The sequence below is a fragment of the Channa argus genome, chromosome 21, assembly GCF_033026475.1.
Source record: "Channa argus isolate prfri chromosome 21, Channa argus male v1.0, whole genome shotgun sequence".
Lineage (NCBI taxonomy): Eukaryota > Metazoa > Chordata > Actinopteri > Anabantiformes > Channidae > Channa > Channa argus.
In genome coordinates this window covers 17,336,722-17,350,661 of record NC_090217.1, presented here as the reverse complement: position 1 = coordinate 17,350,661, position 13,940 = coordinate 17,336,722, and the positions used below count along the sequence as shown (strand labels likewise).

At 41.0% G+C, this 13,940-nt stretch overlaps 1 protein-coding gene across 1 annotated transcript in view; it reads right to left on the bottom strand.

Moving 5' to 3' along the window:
* The window catches only part of mpped1 (metallophosphoesterase domain containing 1), an 81,911-nt gene that overhangs the window by 47,323 nt on the left and 20,648 nt on the right, over nt 1-13,940 (bottom strand). The window contains exon 4 of the mRNA XM_067490882.1: nt 5,562-5,787. Within this exon, the coding sequence (XP_067346983.1) occupies nt 5,562-5,787 (226 nt within the window). The remainder of the gene's footprint in view (nt 1-5,561; nt 5,788-13,940) is intronic.

Below are 13,940 nucleotides of genomic sequence, written 5' to 3'. Positions count from 1 at the left end.
TTAGTGCAAAGATATTCATCTGATCTCATTTGTTTTTGTACATTACTTTCTAAAAAATTACTGAAACGATAATATACTGGAAACAACTGGACATCTCTCTCCCCAATGCCATCATTATTTGTTTACCGGGTAAAGCAAATAAATCTTAAAGGCTTGCTGAGAGAAGTTGACATCCTATAAAAATAGTAGTCTAAATATAGCTACAGACAATTTTTCATGCATCGCTTATAGCTCCTGTTGTTCATTGTTATTTGTGGAAGAGATTGCGACTTGGATTGGATTTATTAAGCAAATGAATCAAAGCTTCAAAACACCTCCCTTTGCTGCATTACACTTAATTACTGTGGTGGTTTTTGGTGTATCCAACAAAGTTAACAACTTACTGTACAACTTACAAATAGCATGCACAGCATAGGTTGGATTAAAAGAATCTCACAATGTCAAAGGAGCAGGAAATATCCTGTTTTTGTGGCTGAAGGATGCAACCAATCAGGGCAAAAAGTATATCATGGCAGCAAACAGAACAAGCTGGACCCCAACCCTTTTCACCGTGTAAACTGACAGAGATACAGTATGCTGACAAAGCCACAACATAGATGAGCCATATATTTTCTCTCCTCACACGTTTACTGACATTCTGAACTGTGATCCGACAGATGTGTCAGATTGCAACTATACTGATTTCTATCATTATGGTAAAACCCATCTCTATACAAAAGTCAGGAATAAAAATGCCTGCAGGATCCTTGATGCCCACACAGGTTACACAGCAGCGAAGCTGACAGAAACCCAGCAGTAATTTGAAGATTTCTGGTCGGACCTCAAGGTGTCATGTGACCTGCTGTTGTGTGAAAAACCTCTTTGTCCACAGGTAAAAGAACAAGTTCCACAGGCTGAAGTGAGTCATGTTATAGAAACAATAACTCGTTATGAAAACAGAATCAATAAGAAAGTTCCAAGCAGAAATAACAACTAAATTAATTAGGCAAGCCTCACTCAAAAACTGTAAAAGCAAATGTATCTGCACTGCTACCTGTGCTGTTCGTCGGGTCTGGGTAATCACCTTTCGACAACTTTTCACAATAAAAACTTTGGAGCACAATTCAAGAAAAAAAAATCCTGATCTGAAATCTGACTAAGTAGTTTCTGTTTACAATTGCTTACATGGAGATGAAACTCTGGTGCATCATTCACTATTTGTTTTAAAAAATGTTTCTTTAGTTTGCAAGAGATGTTAGGGACAAACAACCTCTATGATTGGAGGACATGGAAATGACATCAAGGGAATGTCACAAGAAAACTCATTGCGTCATGTTCCAAAAAAGGTTTGTTTAGACTTTCTATCTTACAAATTTGTAAGAAATTTGGAGAATTCTGCATCCCACACAAATTAGGTGATTCTGCATCGGAAACACAGGAAACCCACTACACACCTGCCACCAACCTGTTCTGTATTACAGAGAATAAAATTCTGCAACTGCACAAAACTTAACAGAGTTATGATTATTAACGAAATAAGCCAGACCTTTTCACTGTTGCTTGCATCAGAAAGACAATAAAAGAATGTGAGCACAGTATTTTGGGGAATGTAAATTAAGCTCCGTACTGCTAAAATAGGATTCATCTGTCTTGTGGTTTGATGGTGCTGTCAAAGAGGCAACGGCAGGGATGTCAAAACCTATGCTCCAGGACCACAGCAGGACACTGAATGTCATGGATTGGCTCTAAATTCAGCTTTAGTATGTAAAACCTAATTTTGGCACAATGTGGTGAAAAAATGCCAAACAGCATCATATGCAGCTTTACCCAGTAAGGAAGTGAGGACAAGTTGCAGGCAGACATTGCTGTGTAAAGCGCTTTGAGTGCAGACCATTTTACCATTTAGACATGCTGGATGCTCTTTTTCATGATGTATAGGTGTCATACGGTGTCATACCACGGACCACAGTGTCAATGGTTCGATCCCCAGTCCCGGCTTAATGTTGAAGTATCTCTGGGCAAGGCACTCAACCCCCAACAGCCCATTCCCATCCCCAGCAGTGGGGGTCCAAGCCTGGTAGAAATTGGGGAGGGCATCCGTCATAAAAACTGCTAAATCAACATGGGGACAATATTCCGCTGTGGAGACCCTGAACTCACAGTATAAACCAAAAGGACTAAATAAATAAAAACTAGAAGGATCGTGGTAAAATCCAGCATTAATTCACCAGGAGTGCACATTCACATGTATGTCATTGGCCAGCACAGTGCATTGGTAAATAACAGTACGCTGTAAGTAAGTCGACAGATCCAACTTATACTGCGTCCTTTTAGAGCCCCCCCATGGTGCTGGTCCCCTGCTGTGTAAACACACTCCCCCGTTCAAATGAACGAGTGGAGCTGAAATTTGTTCACACACAGTTACTATCTGTGTCAGCATCAGACTACGTCTGCAGAGGAAAGACGAAGGAGAAGAAGATGTAGGAGTGAATGATGATCGAGGGAATGAGCAAGCGGGAAGAGAAACACAGGGGCACAAAGTAAGATAGGTTGAAAGGTTGACATTAATAATGAAATCACAGTTTAAAGTTCAGAGGGCTTAGCTTATTCAATTTTTATTATTTGGTATTTTTACTTTACTACACATGTTTTTTTTAATAGTAAATCAAACCAGTGCCAGAAAAGGGAAAGATTGATCATGATTTAGTTATCGCACGCGTAAAATACATCAAATCACACTGAGAGAGAAGAACACAGTGCCCCATCAATAATAGACAGATCTATTGATTTTTACTGCTTTATATTGCGTTCACCAACCATCATATCATCTTCAGCTACTAAAATATTTAGCTACTAAATATCGTAGAAGTAGCACCAACGAAGGCCAACCGTGATCTCAAGGTGTCATCTCATATTGCCTTTGCCTGGTAAGTGACCAACTGTCGTCATTCTAACTGTAATTGTAACGAGTAAGAAAGTCTTCATAAGGAGACAGTCTGTGTGGATGCAGGGGCAAAACCACATGGTTTTAAACTAATAAGTCACCCTTTAAAAGGACCAGACCTGAAGAGCTTGTTCTGTGGGCATATTATATATCAAATCCCCATTCCCCCCAAACACAACCAAGTCCTTTAGGAAACAAAAGCCAACCAGAAGCCTCTATGGTGTTGGCTATAATAACAAAAGGCCATTGAATGATTTGATAATATCCTGAGTGATTTATGCACAGTGTGTGTGACTTTCAGAGTTTACATATTGTTACCTCAGTCTATCAGTTTTAATTATCTTTAAAGTTACAGCTTGATGTCATTAAATATTTTTATTTCATTTTAATTATTTCTAATCTTAGTACCATACAGTGTATAACTCCTTACTGAACATCACACACGACTAAAAGCGTTTTTTTTCCTGATATAAAATAAGTTTGTCCTGCACAAAAATGCTCATGAAGGTGCGTCAACCTGAGATCGCCCTGGTGACAGAGGGACCAGAACAGGCAGAAGCCGACTACTCCTGCTGAAAAATGGAATAAATAGAGGAGCTGGTTAGTGTGAGATCCAATGACAAGCAGAGCCAGCAGGTGACAGGGCAGGTGTTGGGTGGTGGTAGAAAAGGATGAAGAAAGAAAGGGAAAGATGAGCTTCAGGGTAATGATGGGTCGAAAGACGGGAGGAGTTATATAGCACATGGAGTGAAAAGGGCAAAGAGCAAAAGAATGGACAGAGGAAAAGAGAAGGAATGGAAGGAGGGAGCTGAGGTAAAGAGAGAAAAAGGGAAGTGGTGAGGAGGAAAGACACAAACCCTCCAGCTGGAGCCTCTCTGAGCTGCAGGAACAAACCCTGATGCTGTGTCTCTCTCTGTCTGTCTCTCTGTCTGTCTCTCTGACTAATACAGTATGTCCTCTGATTTTTCATGTCTGTGTCACGACCCCTCCCTGTCCTCTGTCCTGCGGGCAGGAAAGCATTGTTAGTGTAATGTGGCAGCCTTCACTTAGACCAGGTCCGTCTCGTTCCCTTTTAACATTTTGTTGTGTGCAACATCGCCTAACACACACACACACACACACATTTTTCACTCATCCACTCACTCCACAAAGCACAAATGCCATTGACCCTCACACTTCGTTAACCTCACACTTCGTTTCCCTCTCTGTTGCATACTTTGAGCCACCCGGGACACTGACGCATCCATCGAGTTCTCCATCATGTTCTTTCTCCTCTTCTTTCTCATTCTATCCCTCATTCTATCATTCTTCACAGGCAGTTTACTCCTTCCCTTTTCCATATCTCAGTTCTTCATCTTCCTTTCCGAGAGAGTAACTCTCTTCTAGCAGAGGTAGTCTGATGCTGTGCACTTCTCAGTGGGCTCCTTCCCACACTCGGATCATAAACATGCACACACACACAGACCGAAACTCGCCACCTCATGTACCCATTACATCAGCCAGGGCCAGGCCTTTTGTCTCCCACCCACCGTAGGTTCTCTCAAATTCTCCTCCGTCTTCTCGCTCCATCTGCCTTTTGGTCCACCTCAGGCAGGTCTCTGCAGTGGCCTAAGTAATAAACTCAGGGGACCCTCCTATTACTGCAAACCAATAACCTAGCACTGGGGGCACACACACACAAAAATACACTCAAACTGCCGTCAGGAACCAGTCACAAAAATACACACACTTAGTAGATTGTGGATTTACTCAATTACATGCATGCGCTCCCTCTCTAGACAGACAGACAGAACCACACTTACACGTACTGAAGTAACAAAGTTACTTAGAGAAACCAGGTTTTTTGAGTAATGGGGGGACCTGAATAATGTAACATGTAGCAGATAAGAAATACAAGTCATACCTTAACAGTAACACAGTGAATGTACAATTTTAGGCAAAATTGTGCAGTTAAATGAATGCAACCATTATGCAAAATGACCAAAAGAGATAAAAAAATGACCCAAAAGAACACAAAACATCAGATATAGATATAATAAAAAAGACAGAATAAACATCCCAAAAAACTAAATAACCAAAGATGAAAAATTAAAGGACAAAAAGAAGTGAAGACATCATATTTTTTTTAAAGACAGAAAAGGCAAAAGCTGATTTAAAAATGACTAAACAAACAGAACTAAAGGGACAAAAAAAAAAAAAACTGTGACTAAAATGTCCAACAAATTCAGTTAAAGAGATTAATTGTGACTGAAAAGTGAAGAAAAATGATTAAAGAAACATATTACGGTTCTAGTTGATTTGTCTCTCAATTCTCTTTCACTCTGAGATCTTGGGGGTAGGTGGGCCCATTTTCTCACAACCTGTGCACGATTTCAGGCACTTAAGGTTAACTGATTGCCCCGACATCTGCTGTCAATCGCAATTTATTATTTTCTCAATATCTACTATGAAGTGACAGAAAATTAGCACTAGCTATAAAATCACCACCTCCACTTTAAGGAGAAACACAGCACCAAGACATGGTCCGTACATTCTGACCTTTCAAGGTAAGGACCTTCAGAACTTCTAATCAGACACAAAGAAAAAGTAAAAGGTGTATCCCTGTGTGTGCTGTGCAGCAGCAGCAGTGGTTACTCACCAGGGGGAGCCATAGATCCTGAAGCCCCTTACAGTGACCTCTGAATCTTGCAGGTAGATGCAGTTAGTGAGCAGCGACTGGACGTTCTCGTAATTCTCCGGCTTCAACTTGGACGCTGATGGGAAGTAGTAGAAGTCCTGCTTGATCAGATCAGCCATAAACTCCTGGTCAAAGGTCAGCTCATGGTTGCCAGCAATGACTATCTTGATGTCATAAGGTAAGGTACCTAGCGAAGGACAAAGACGAGCAACAGCAAGGAAAGGGTACGGGGTAAAGGTAGGGAAATAGAAAAAGAAAAAAGAAAAAACAACTTTGGTCAAATTTGATGTGAAATAACGACTAATGAAAAAATAGTAATAGTAAATAGAGAGATGTCCATTTGGAGAATGGAGGAAATACAAAATAGAAAGAAACATTAGGGCAGGGACCAGGGAGAGAAGAAAAGAAGACAAGAAAACAAAGAAAGGAGGAGAAGGAAAATTAGGTATGACATGAAACCCATCCCAGACGACTTGGCATTCACATGTGACGGGGCTTTCTCATTGTTTGCTCGTCCGATTCTAGGAAATCTGTACATCTGTCTTAGCTTCCCTCCATCAGTCAAGGTCTCAACCCAGTGCACTGTTGTCTTATGGAAGCAGAGCCGAGCGCATCCATCAGGAAATGTTTATCGGGAGGAATGATGAGGAGGGAAAGCAAAAACGGCGATTGCTTCTGAAGTTTAAAACCCGGAATATTAAACATTCGCCAACCATTTCCTCTTTCATCATCCTCCTCTAATCAAACTCCTACTCCTTTTCACATCACCCCCTCTCCTCAATCTTAATGGCTTTAATTGGCTATTTAGAGGTTGGCAGAGCGGGGCGTGCAATTGATCGGTGCCCATCAAACCTGGGAGGGGCCGGCCCTTCACAAAACCTGCACGCTGCTTTCAAAGCTCCGCTGAGAGCCGACACTGACAAACATCTGGGTGCCGACACTGTCAGGTGCAGAGGGTGATGTAGAGTTCAATCACAATAGCCCTTTTCTTCTATTACTGCCAGGATGGTGCAGCTGAGTGCATCAGTTTGCATGTCTGCGTGTGTGTTTTCACATGACTTTCCCCGGATGTGTGTGAGTTTGCATGCATCTGTGCGTGAGCACGTCATGTTAGTGAAAAGGAGTAATTAAACTGAGCTTTAGAAGAGGCTGACAGCCCGGCGATTGCTCTGTCATAACAGCCAATCACAGCCTGGTGACAGAAAGAAAGAAAGAGTTGGTGGGGTGGGGGTTTTGGGGGGGGGTTCAATGAGGGAGAGGAAGGAGAGAGCGACAGAAATACTTTAGGAAGACCAAAAATCCTTGAGTGTGAAGGAGGAATAATAACAAGATGAAAGCAGCTGTCAAAGAGTGCCCATCGCTGCAGTTTGGGCCTGGGCCGCCCCCTCTCTCCGACACGGCTCCCATTTGTTTGGCAGAAGGGCTTGTGTTTAGTTGTCAAGCAGACACTGAAAAAAGCACCATAAATGAGGGGCTACACCTCCACAAAGGCACACGGACGCACACACACACACACACACAGACACGCCACTGCACAATGAAAAGATGTTTTCGGTTCCTTTTCTTCCGACTTTGGCATGTGAAGCAGTGTTTGCTCAATCATCCCTGGATAAACCAAGGCTGAAGGAATGCTTTGCTCCAAAACAACAATTCAATCATTATCTTCGATCCACTCCCTATTCAAGCTTGCAGGACAACTGAGCACATACCGTAGTGAGTATATTTCGATTTTACAAACAGTACTGAAAGTAATGGAATTACAGCAACGCATAAAACCCGAGAACAATGGCTAATGCAGCATGCAGGGAATTTCACATCCCAAAGTGGGCCCTTTATTAGCCACTCTGTAGGTTTCTCACAAATATTGAGAAATGTAAAAGGTGACAAGTTAGGACTCAGTGAGATTTTATTTGGCCATAAAACTGTGCCAAATAAAAACTATTTCTCAGCTTTTGTAGAGTTCTTAATACACTGGAATGATAACATTTGCAGTTCAAGAATAACACCCCATGTATATGAGCCTGCAATACAAAAAGTGTAGCGGTATCACTACCATATTTAAAAAAAGCTAATGTTCAAAGGCATCTTTTTTTATTTTATGTTCAATTGACTTAAATGTACAAATATAAATGACCTTTAATAATCAGCAAATAGCATTGGAGAAAAGTGTTTCTTCGTTTTGTGTACGTTAGATGCAGCTGTTTCACAGTAATGAAAGAAAAGAATCATTACAACACTTTTAGTCGGAAGCAGCTGCAGGGACGAGATGACAAGCTGCTTTTCACCTACCTGTACAATTTAATGCTGATGGGACAGGACACAATACAAGTGCTTCATTGTGCCACATGTTATTATAGAACACTTAAAGCTACAGTATGTAACAATATTGGCATATGCTCCATAACCTCTCCCATGACACAGACTAACAAGCAGAGCAGAAATATTCACTCCTAAATGTTTTTGAGTAATTATCTTCTTTCTAACCAATCAGAGAAAACCCAACCCTGAGTATAAGGTGCAGGTTTACATGAGACACCATTGATTTTAAGTATTAAAAGTTGCATATTATAGCTTTAATGACGTGAATGCCAATGTGATTTTTATGTTTTTTGCCTCTTTTTGCTCTGAAGGGAAATCTCTGGCTTTCTTAGCTGCTAAATCCTCCACTATGTTACACCCGAAGACCAGCCTGAAGACTTTTACAGACTGGACAGTTCACACAAATAACACTGTTTCCACCAACTATCACAGATGTTTTGTCTCTGACAATCTGGAATTGGCACACACCTGACGACCGAGTAAACCGTGGGCAGCACACTTAACCACTGGTCGGGAACATCTGGAAGTTCTGGAGATGGACACACCTGCAAATCCTGCCAGAGTGGAAAATTCTCACGTGTTCTGTGCCAAAACAAATATGACAGCAACCAGGAACTCATGAATGAATGCAAACAGGAGGACAACACAGACTACAGAGCCTACAGAAGCAAATGACGGTAAAATAACTTTATAAAACAACACTTTGTTCAGGTTAAGCTGGAATTACTATAGATCTGTCTCAGCTGTGACATCATCGTAATATTAGATAGTAAATATTAAATATCTTTAAAAATGTTTGTGAGAACAAATGGCAGAGACTCTCAAGACTAAAGACTACAGTCTTTAGACAGCACACACTAAACACGTGTCTCTGATAATGTAGTCAAATAATAATGTTGCACTATATTCTTGTAAAATTCTGTACGGGACATGTGGAGACCCTTATTTGACAGGCACAGATTAACTTCAGGTGCCACATATTTTCAGGGTATATTGGTTCTATTTGTGTTCTTAATATTGCGTTAATCTGTTGCCAAGATCTAAAGAGCAAAATAATAAATGTTCATTTAAATATGTCTTAATAGGAAGTATCATGACTGCTTTATTTTGAAACTTCCTCTTTTTATATGGACACCTCCTTGACTACTTATGGTATATTCTGTTATATATGGGATGATAAGTTATGGTAGCAGTTGTAAAGTGAAGTTATCGATGTTTTTATGCTGTATTATTGTTAAGCTAATTAGGGAAGACAATGATTAAACTTTAAAATGAAGTAAAGTTTAAATGTGCTAGTGTTCAGTTCACACAGGGGCAGAGAGCAGGTAAGCGAGAAAAACCCTATAAGTGTCTCACTTCTTCCAAATCACAGGTATGTGCTTTTACAGATGGTTATGTCTTTGTCGTTTTATTTTGAATGATAATTTATTCTAATCTTGTTTATTTTTGTGAATTTCTGATTTTTTGTAAAATAAACTGTTCATAGACAGGGAGGTGTGGTCACTCTTGTTAAACAACACAACGGAGACCCACTACACAGAGGCTGCAGACTTTATTCATCTTGCTGTTTTCGTCTTTTAACATTGACCCGAGTCTGCATGCACAGCACAATCTGTAAATAAAAGATGAATGAAGTTAGTTTACAAAGAAATGCATAGTTTCACCTTTGAGTTCATTGTCATGGGTCTAATCAAGTCAAGGCTGTTTTTTTTTTTCTGAGTTGGCACTTTATGTCCAACCGGAAATCCCTGTCCACCGTCATCTGCACATTTTCATAAAACAACACAATAATTCAAAGGGGATTTTCCAAAGACAGAGGTGAGGAGCAGGGGAAACTGCTCTGGATGAGATCATTAGCTAAACTCCTAAAATGCAAATATCAAAAAGAAGTAAGAAAAGGAAATGTGTGTCCGTGTGTGTGTGTGTGTGTGTGTGTGTGTGTGTGTGTGTGAAAGCCTGAGGAAGACTGCAAGGCAAAATGGCACTCATAAATTCTCGAACAAATAAACACTATCTGTGTCTGCTCAGAAATTCTGCAGCGTGAGCAGTTTTTCACCCATGAAGTTTGACGTCCAACTGTAAACTGAGAGAAATAAATCACAGGGAGAAATATAAAACCCCAGGAGCTGGAGAGAAATACCCCCCATCCTCACTTACACACACACGCACGCACACACGTGCACGCTCTTACTTAGCAGAATTAAATTTCAATTTCATGGATGAATTTTCTGAGCGTTTCTTGCAAAAAAAAAAAAATGCTGCAAAGTGACAAAGTGTGAATACCAACAAGCACAGTGCCACACAGTGTAATCTGAGTGTATGCAAGTGTTTATTGTAATTCTGTCCTGCCAACAGCTGTCTGTCAATAAAAGATATTGTAACAGTTAAAAAAATGAAAGACATTTAACAATAGTCGGTTATTGCGCACGTCTACAAAGAAGAAATCAATCAGACAATTCCTCTAACAAATGAAAATGAATTTCTTTCTGTGACAAAAGAGGGAGAAGAAAAGAGGAGAGGATGTGGGTGGAAGTGAGTCGGTGTGCAGGGGGGGCATCTAAACATTAACAGCGGCATTTCCCCACAGCAGGCAGGGTGCTCTTTGTCGCCGTGCCATCTTTTGTCTTTGCATTGAAAAGACTGCTTTTGAGCAACAAACACTTTTAATGAGTCTGGGAGTGAACCAGCTGTGGCACGGGGCAGACAGTCGCATCAAGAAAGCAATGCCAGAGGAAGAAGAGAAACAAAGTTAGCAAGTGCGTAAAAATGAGGAGGTGGAGTGCAAAGATTTAAGGAAAACACGGGACACCCCGGAAGAAAGTCTCTCCTTTAACTCTCTCAAGTTTGTTTTCGGTCCCTTCTTGCTCCGTGTCTTTGCTCTTTTGTCAAATGCATGCCCCCCTCTAGTCCTACGCATCCCAGATCCCCGTCTGTCTGTCTGTCACCACAGAAACCTCCATCCTCCCATGAGCTCCACACGGCGGCCTGTGCGTGTGTAAATGTGTGTGAGCGTGCCATGATCCTCAGGGTGTGTGCATAATGTGAATGTAATGAATGTGTGTGCGGACTCCCACCGCTACCACAGGAAATCTTCCAGAGTTCGGCCACCATTGTTCCGAAGCAGCGATGGGTGGTCTGCTCTTTGAAGAGGAAAATCCCTGCTCTGCCCAAAGCTCTGGCATGTACAGGGGGATTACTGCCCATTGTGTGTGCATGAGTGTGTATATGTTCTTCTGTGTTTGTGTGTGTGTGTGTGTGCGTGTTTGTGTTTATGTGCATGCAGAAAAAAAAAAAAAAGTTCCTGCCTGCCAAGACAAAGATAATTCCTAAGTGTGTGTGTGTGTGTGTGTGTGTGTGTGTGTGTGTGTGTGCGTGGCTACCAAAAACTAGTAGCCAAAACATTATGCCAGATAACTTAATACCAAGGCATGTGTGCGTGTGTGTGTGTGTGTGAGTGTGTGTTTAGGACATCTGAGAGTGTGTGCAGTTGCAGAAAATAGAGGCCAGATATTTCCTGCCAACTCAAAATGATTAAATTAATACCAGTGTGTGTGTCAATGCGATTGAATGCATGTGTGCATGTGCGCAGAAAGCAGGATCCAGAACTTTTGACTAAAATTAAAAGCAAAGTTTAGTATTTTTGTAGTATATCAGCCTATTGTATTTGTCACATTTAGGCTAAATGGCAGTAGAGGACCACACCTGCTCTAATGTAACATGACAGAAAGTAAACAGTGACTATGTGAATATGTCGTGAAAGAAAAGCTCAGCGTTTTGAGAACTGCTCTAATCACTATCTTGATGAGAGTTAAAACCAACAATAATGTGTGTGGGCTAAGTATGGTACTAAAGCCGGGATGTGATTAGCTTAGCAGAAAGAGGGAACAGCCAGCCTTACGCTGTGCAAAGTCCATGATTTGATTTAATTTGATCCACTGACTCAGGACTGTGCATTTACTGTACATTTAAACAAAACTGCAGATCAGTGGCTTTCAGTGGGGATAAAATAAAAAATATATATATATGGTCAACACAACAAGTTTACTTTTTATTTGAGGTTACACAGGCACATGTAGGCAACAACATTAGCACTGCTGTTCTTATTAGTGTGACAGTATATCCACTGTGAGCAGTCTGCAGGTACACAGCCCCATACACAGCAACATGTGTGTGCAAGTGTGCAGAGGTGGTAGAAGTACACAAACTCAATACTCAAATAAAAGTGTAGATAGTATAGGTTTAAAAAAAAAATCCACTACAAGTACCACTTCAAATCTTTTAGTCAAGTAAAAGTACTTGAGTACAGATTATCTGGATTTTCCCTAAAGTACAAAAGTATAAGTACTCCACTAAGAAAACAATGTATTTTGTATTTGTAGTAATGTGTGTGGCTGATCATTGTAATCACTCCTTGTCTTTGTCTACAAACGAAATATATAACTTACTCAATACATATCACACACAACAAAGAATAATTCTCTGCATCTAACTCACATTAAAGATACTTACCATATCTAACAGAATGTCCAACTATTGCTTTATTTTTTTCCTCATTGCCAAATAAACACACAACAAATCAGCTGTTTTTGATTTTAATTCTATTCAATCTAAAAAGTTTTTATATTAAGCAGTGTTCAAATAATGTGAATTCGCTGAAGTATTATGTAATATAGTACATATATACATATATACATGTATATACATGTATATATGTATATATGTATATATAGTTTTTGTTTTATCTAAGTTTTATTTTACTCAAGTTTCGAAATGCCACATATGAAATTAAGTTATCAGAAATATATGACCGTCAAACAGACTGGAGTTTCTGCTGAAACCCTATTCACCTATTTAAAGTGGGAATAGGGCCCGAAATAAAGACTTGGCACAGGAGAAAGGTGAACATGTCATTCATATACCCATTTTTCAGCTCAGACTGTTGACGCGATGTGTCAAATGACCCCACATGGACAATCACCCGAATGATGGAGGATGGGAGAGAGTGTAACATTGCAGGCAGATTATCAAGAATGACCGGAACTGTGGCTCCTGAGAAACTGTGTGTGGCTGCATTGAAAAAAATCTAATGTTCCTGACAAAGGAGTCTCCCACTATTAATGTGGTTGGAGAGAGAAGAGGCTGAGGTGATTGGCCACAGAGGTCGCGCCTACCTCCCAATTTGTCCCAGGCCACCTAAGCACAGCCTCCCTGAGGATCATCCTGAGTTGGCTTCACCGTGAGAAGCTGGGTGCTTGACAGGCAGACAGGCTGCGCTGTCAGAGGAAACTGATGACGGTGGCGGAGACAAAGGAGCATCGGCTCGGTGACTTGAGGTATCGCTGGACAAGGCTGCATAGCGGTGCGACAGGTGAGTGAAGCGCCCACTTCTAAGTGTCTTTTACCCCTACGGAAAGCCACTTTGACAAGCACAGGATGACAGATGGTTAGGCATCAAGCGGGAAGGAGGCGTAGGACAGGTGTAGGGGGGCCACAGAGCCGTGTCCTAGAGGGCTGCACTGAGAGAGGTGATCTGCTTGGACTGCCCAATGGCTACATCAATAAAGCTTCCCACAATTCAACAGAAAGCTGGTGGATGTCTTCTGCTGCCATCGTTGATTTCACTTAGTAGGCCCCAGACTTGTGAAAGTATAATGATAATGTTGAAGGGTACCTACAGTACTGGAGGTAACCATTTACATCGGTGATTGATGTTCGGAGATTTCAGTATATCTAATCAGAAACACCAGCGTTTAAGTATTTGACGCCAAATCAGTGTCTTGCTCAAGGACACTTCGACATGTGACTGGAGGAGCAAGGATCAAGCCAACAACTGCGAGATTGGTGGATGACCACTCTACCTTCCTAGGCCAAAACCCTAGAGGTTTCTGAACGTAAAGTTACCCTTAAGCGGTTTTTCCTAAACATAAAGAGGTTTTCTTGCAAATATAAAGTTGTTCAAGTCGCATCAAAAGGTAACAATCCTGGACGTTCCAATACGGACGTCAAAGCGGACCTGCAGCA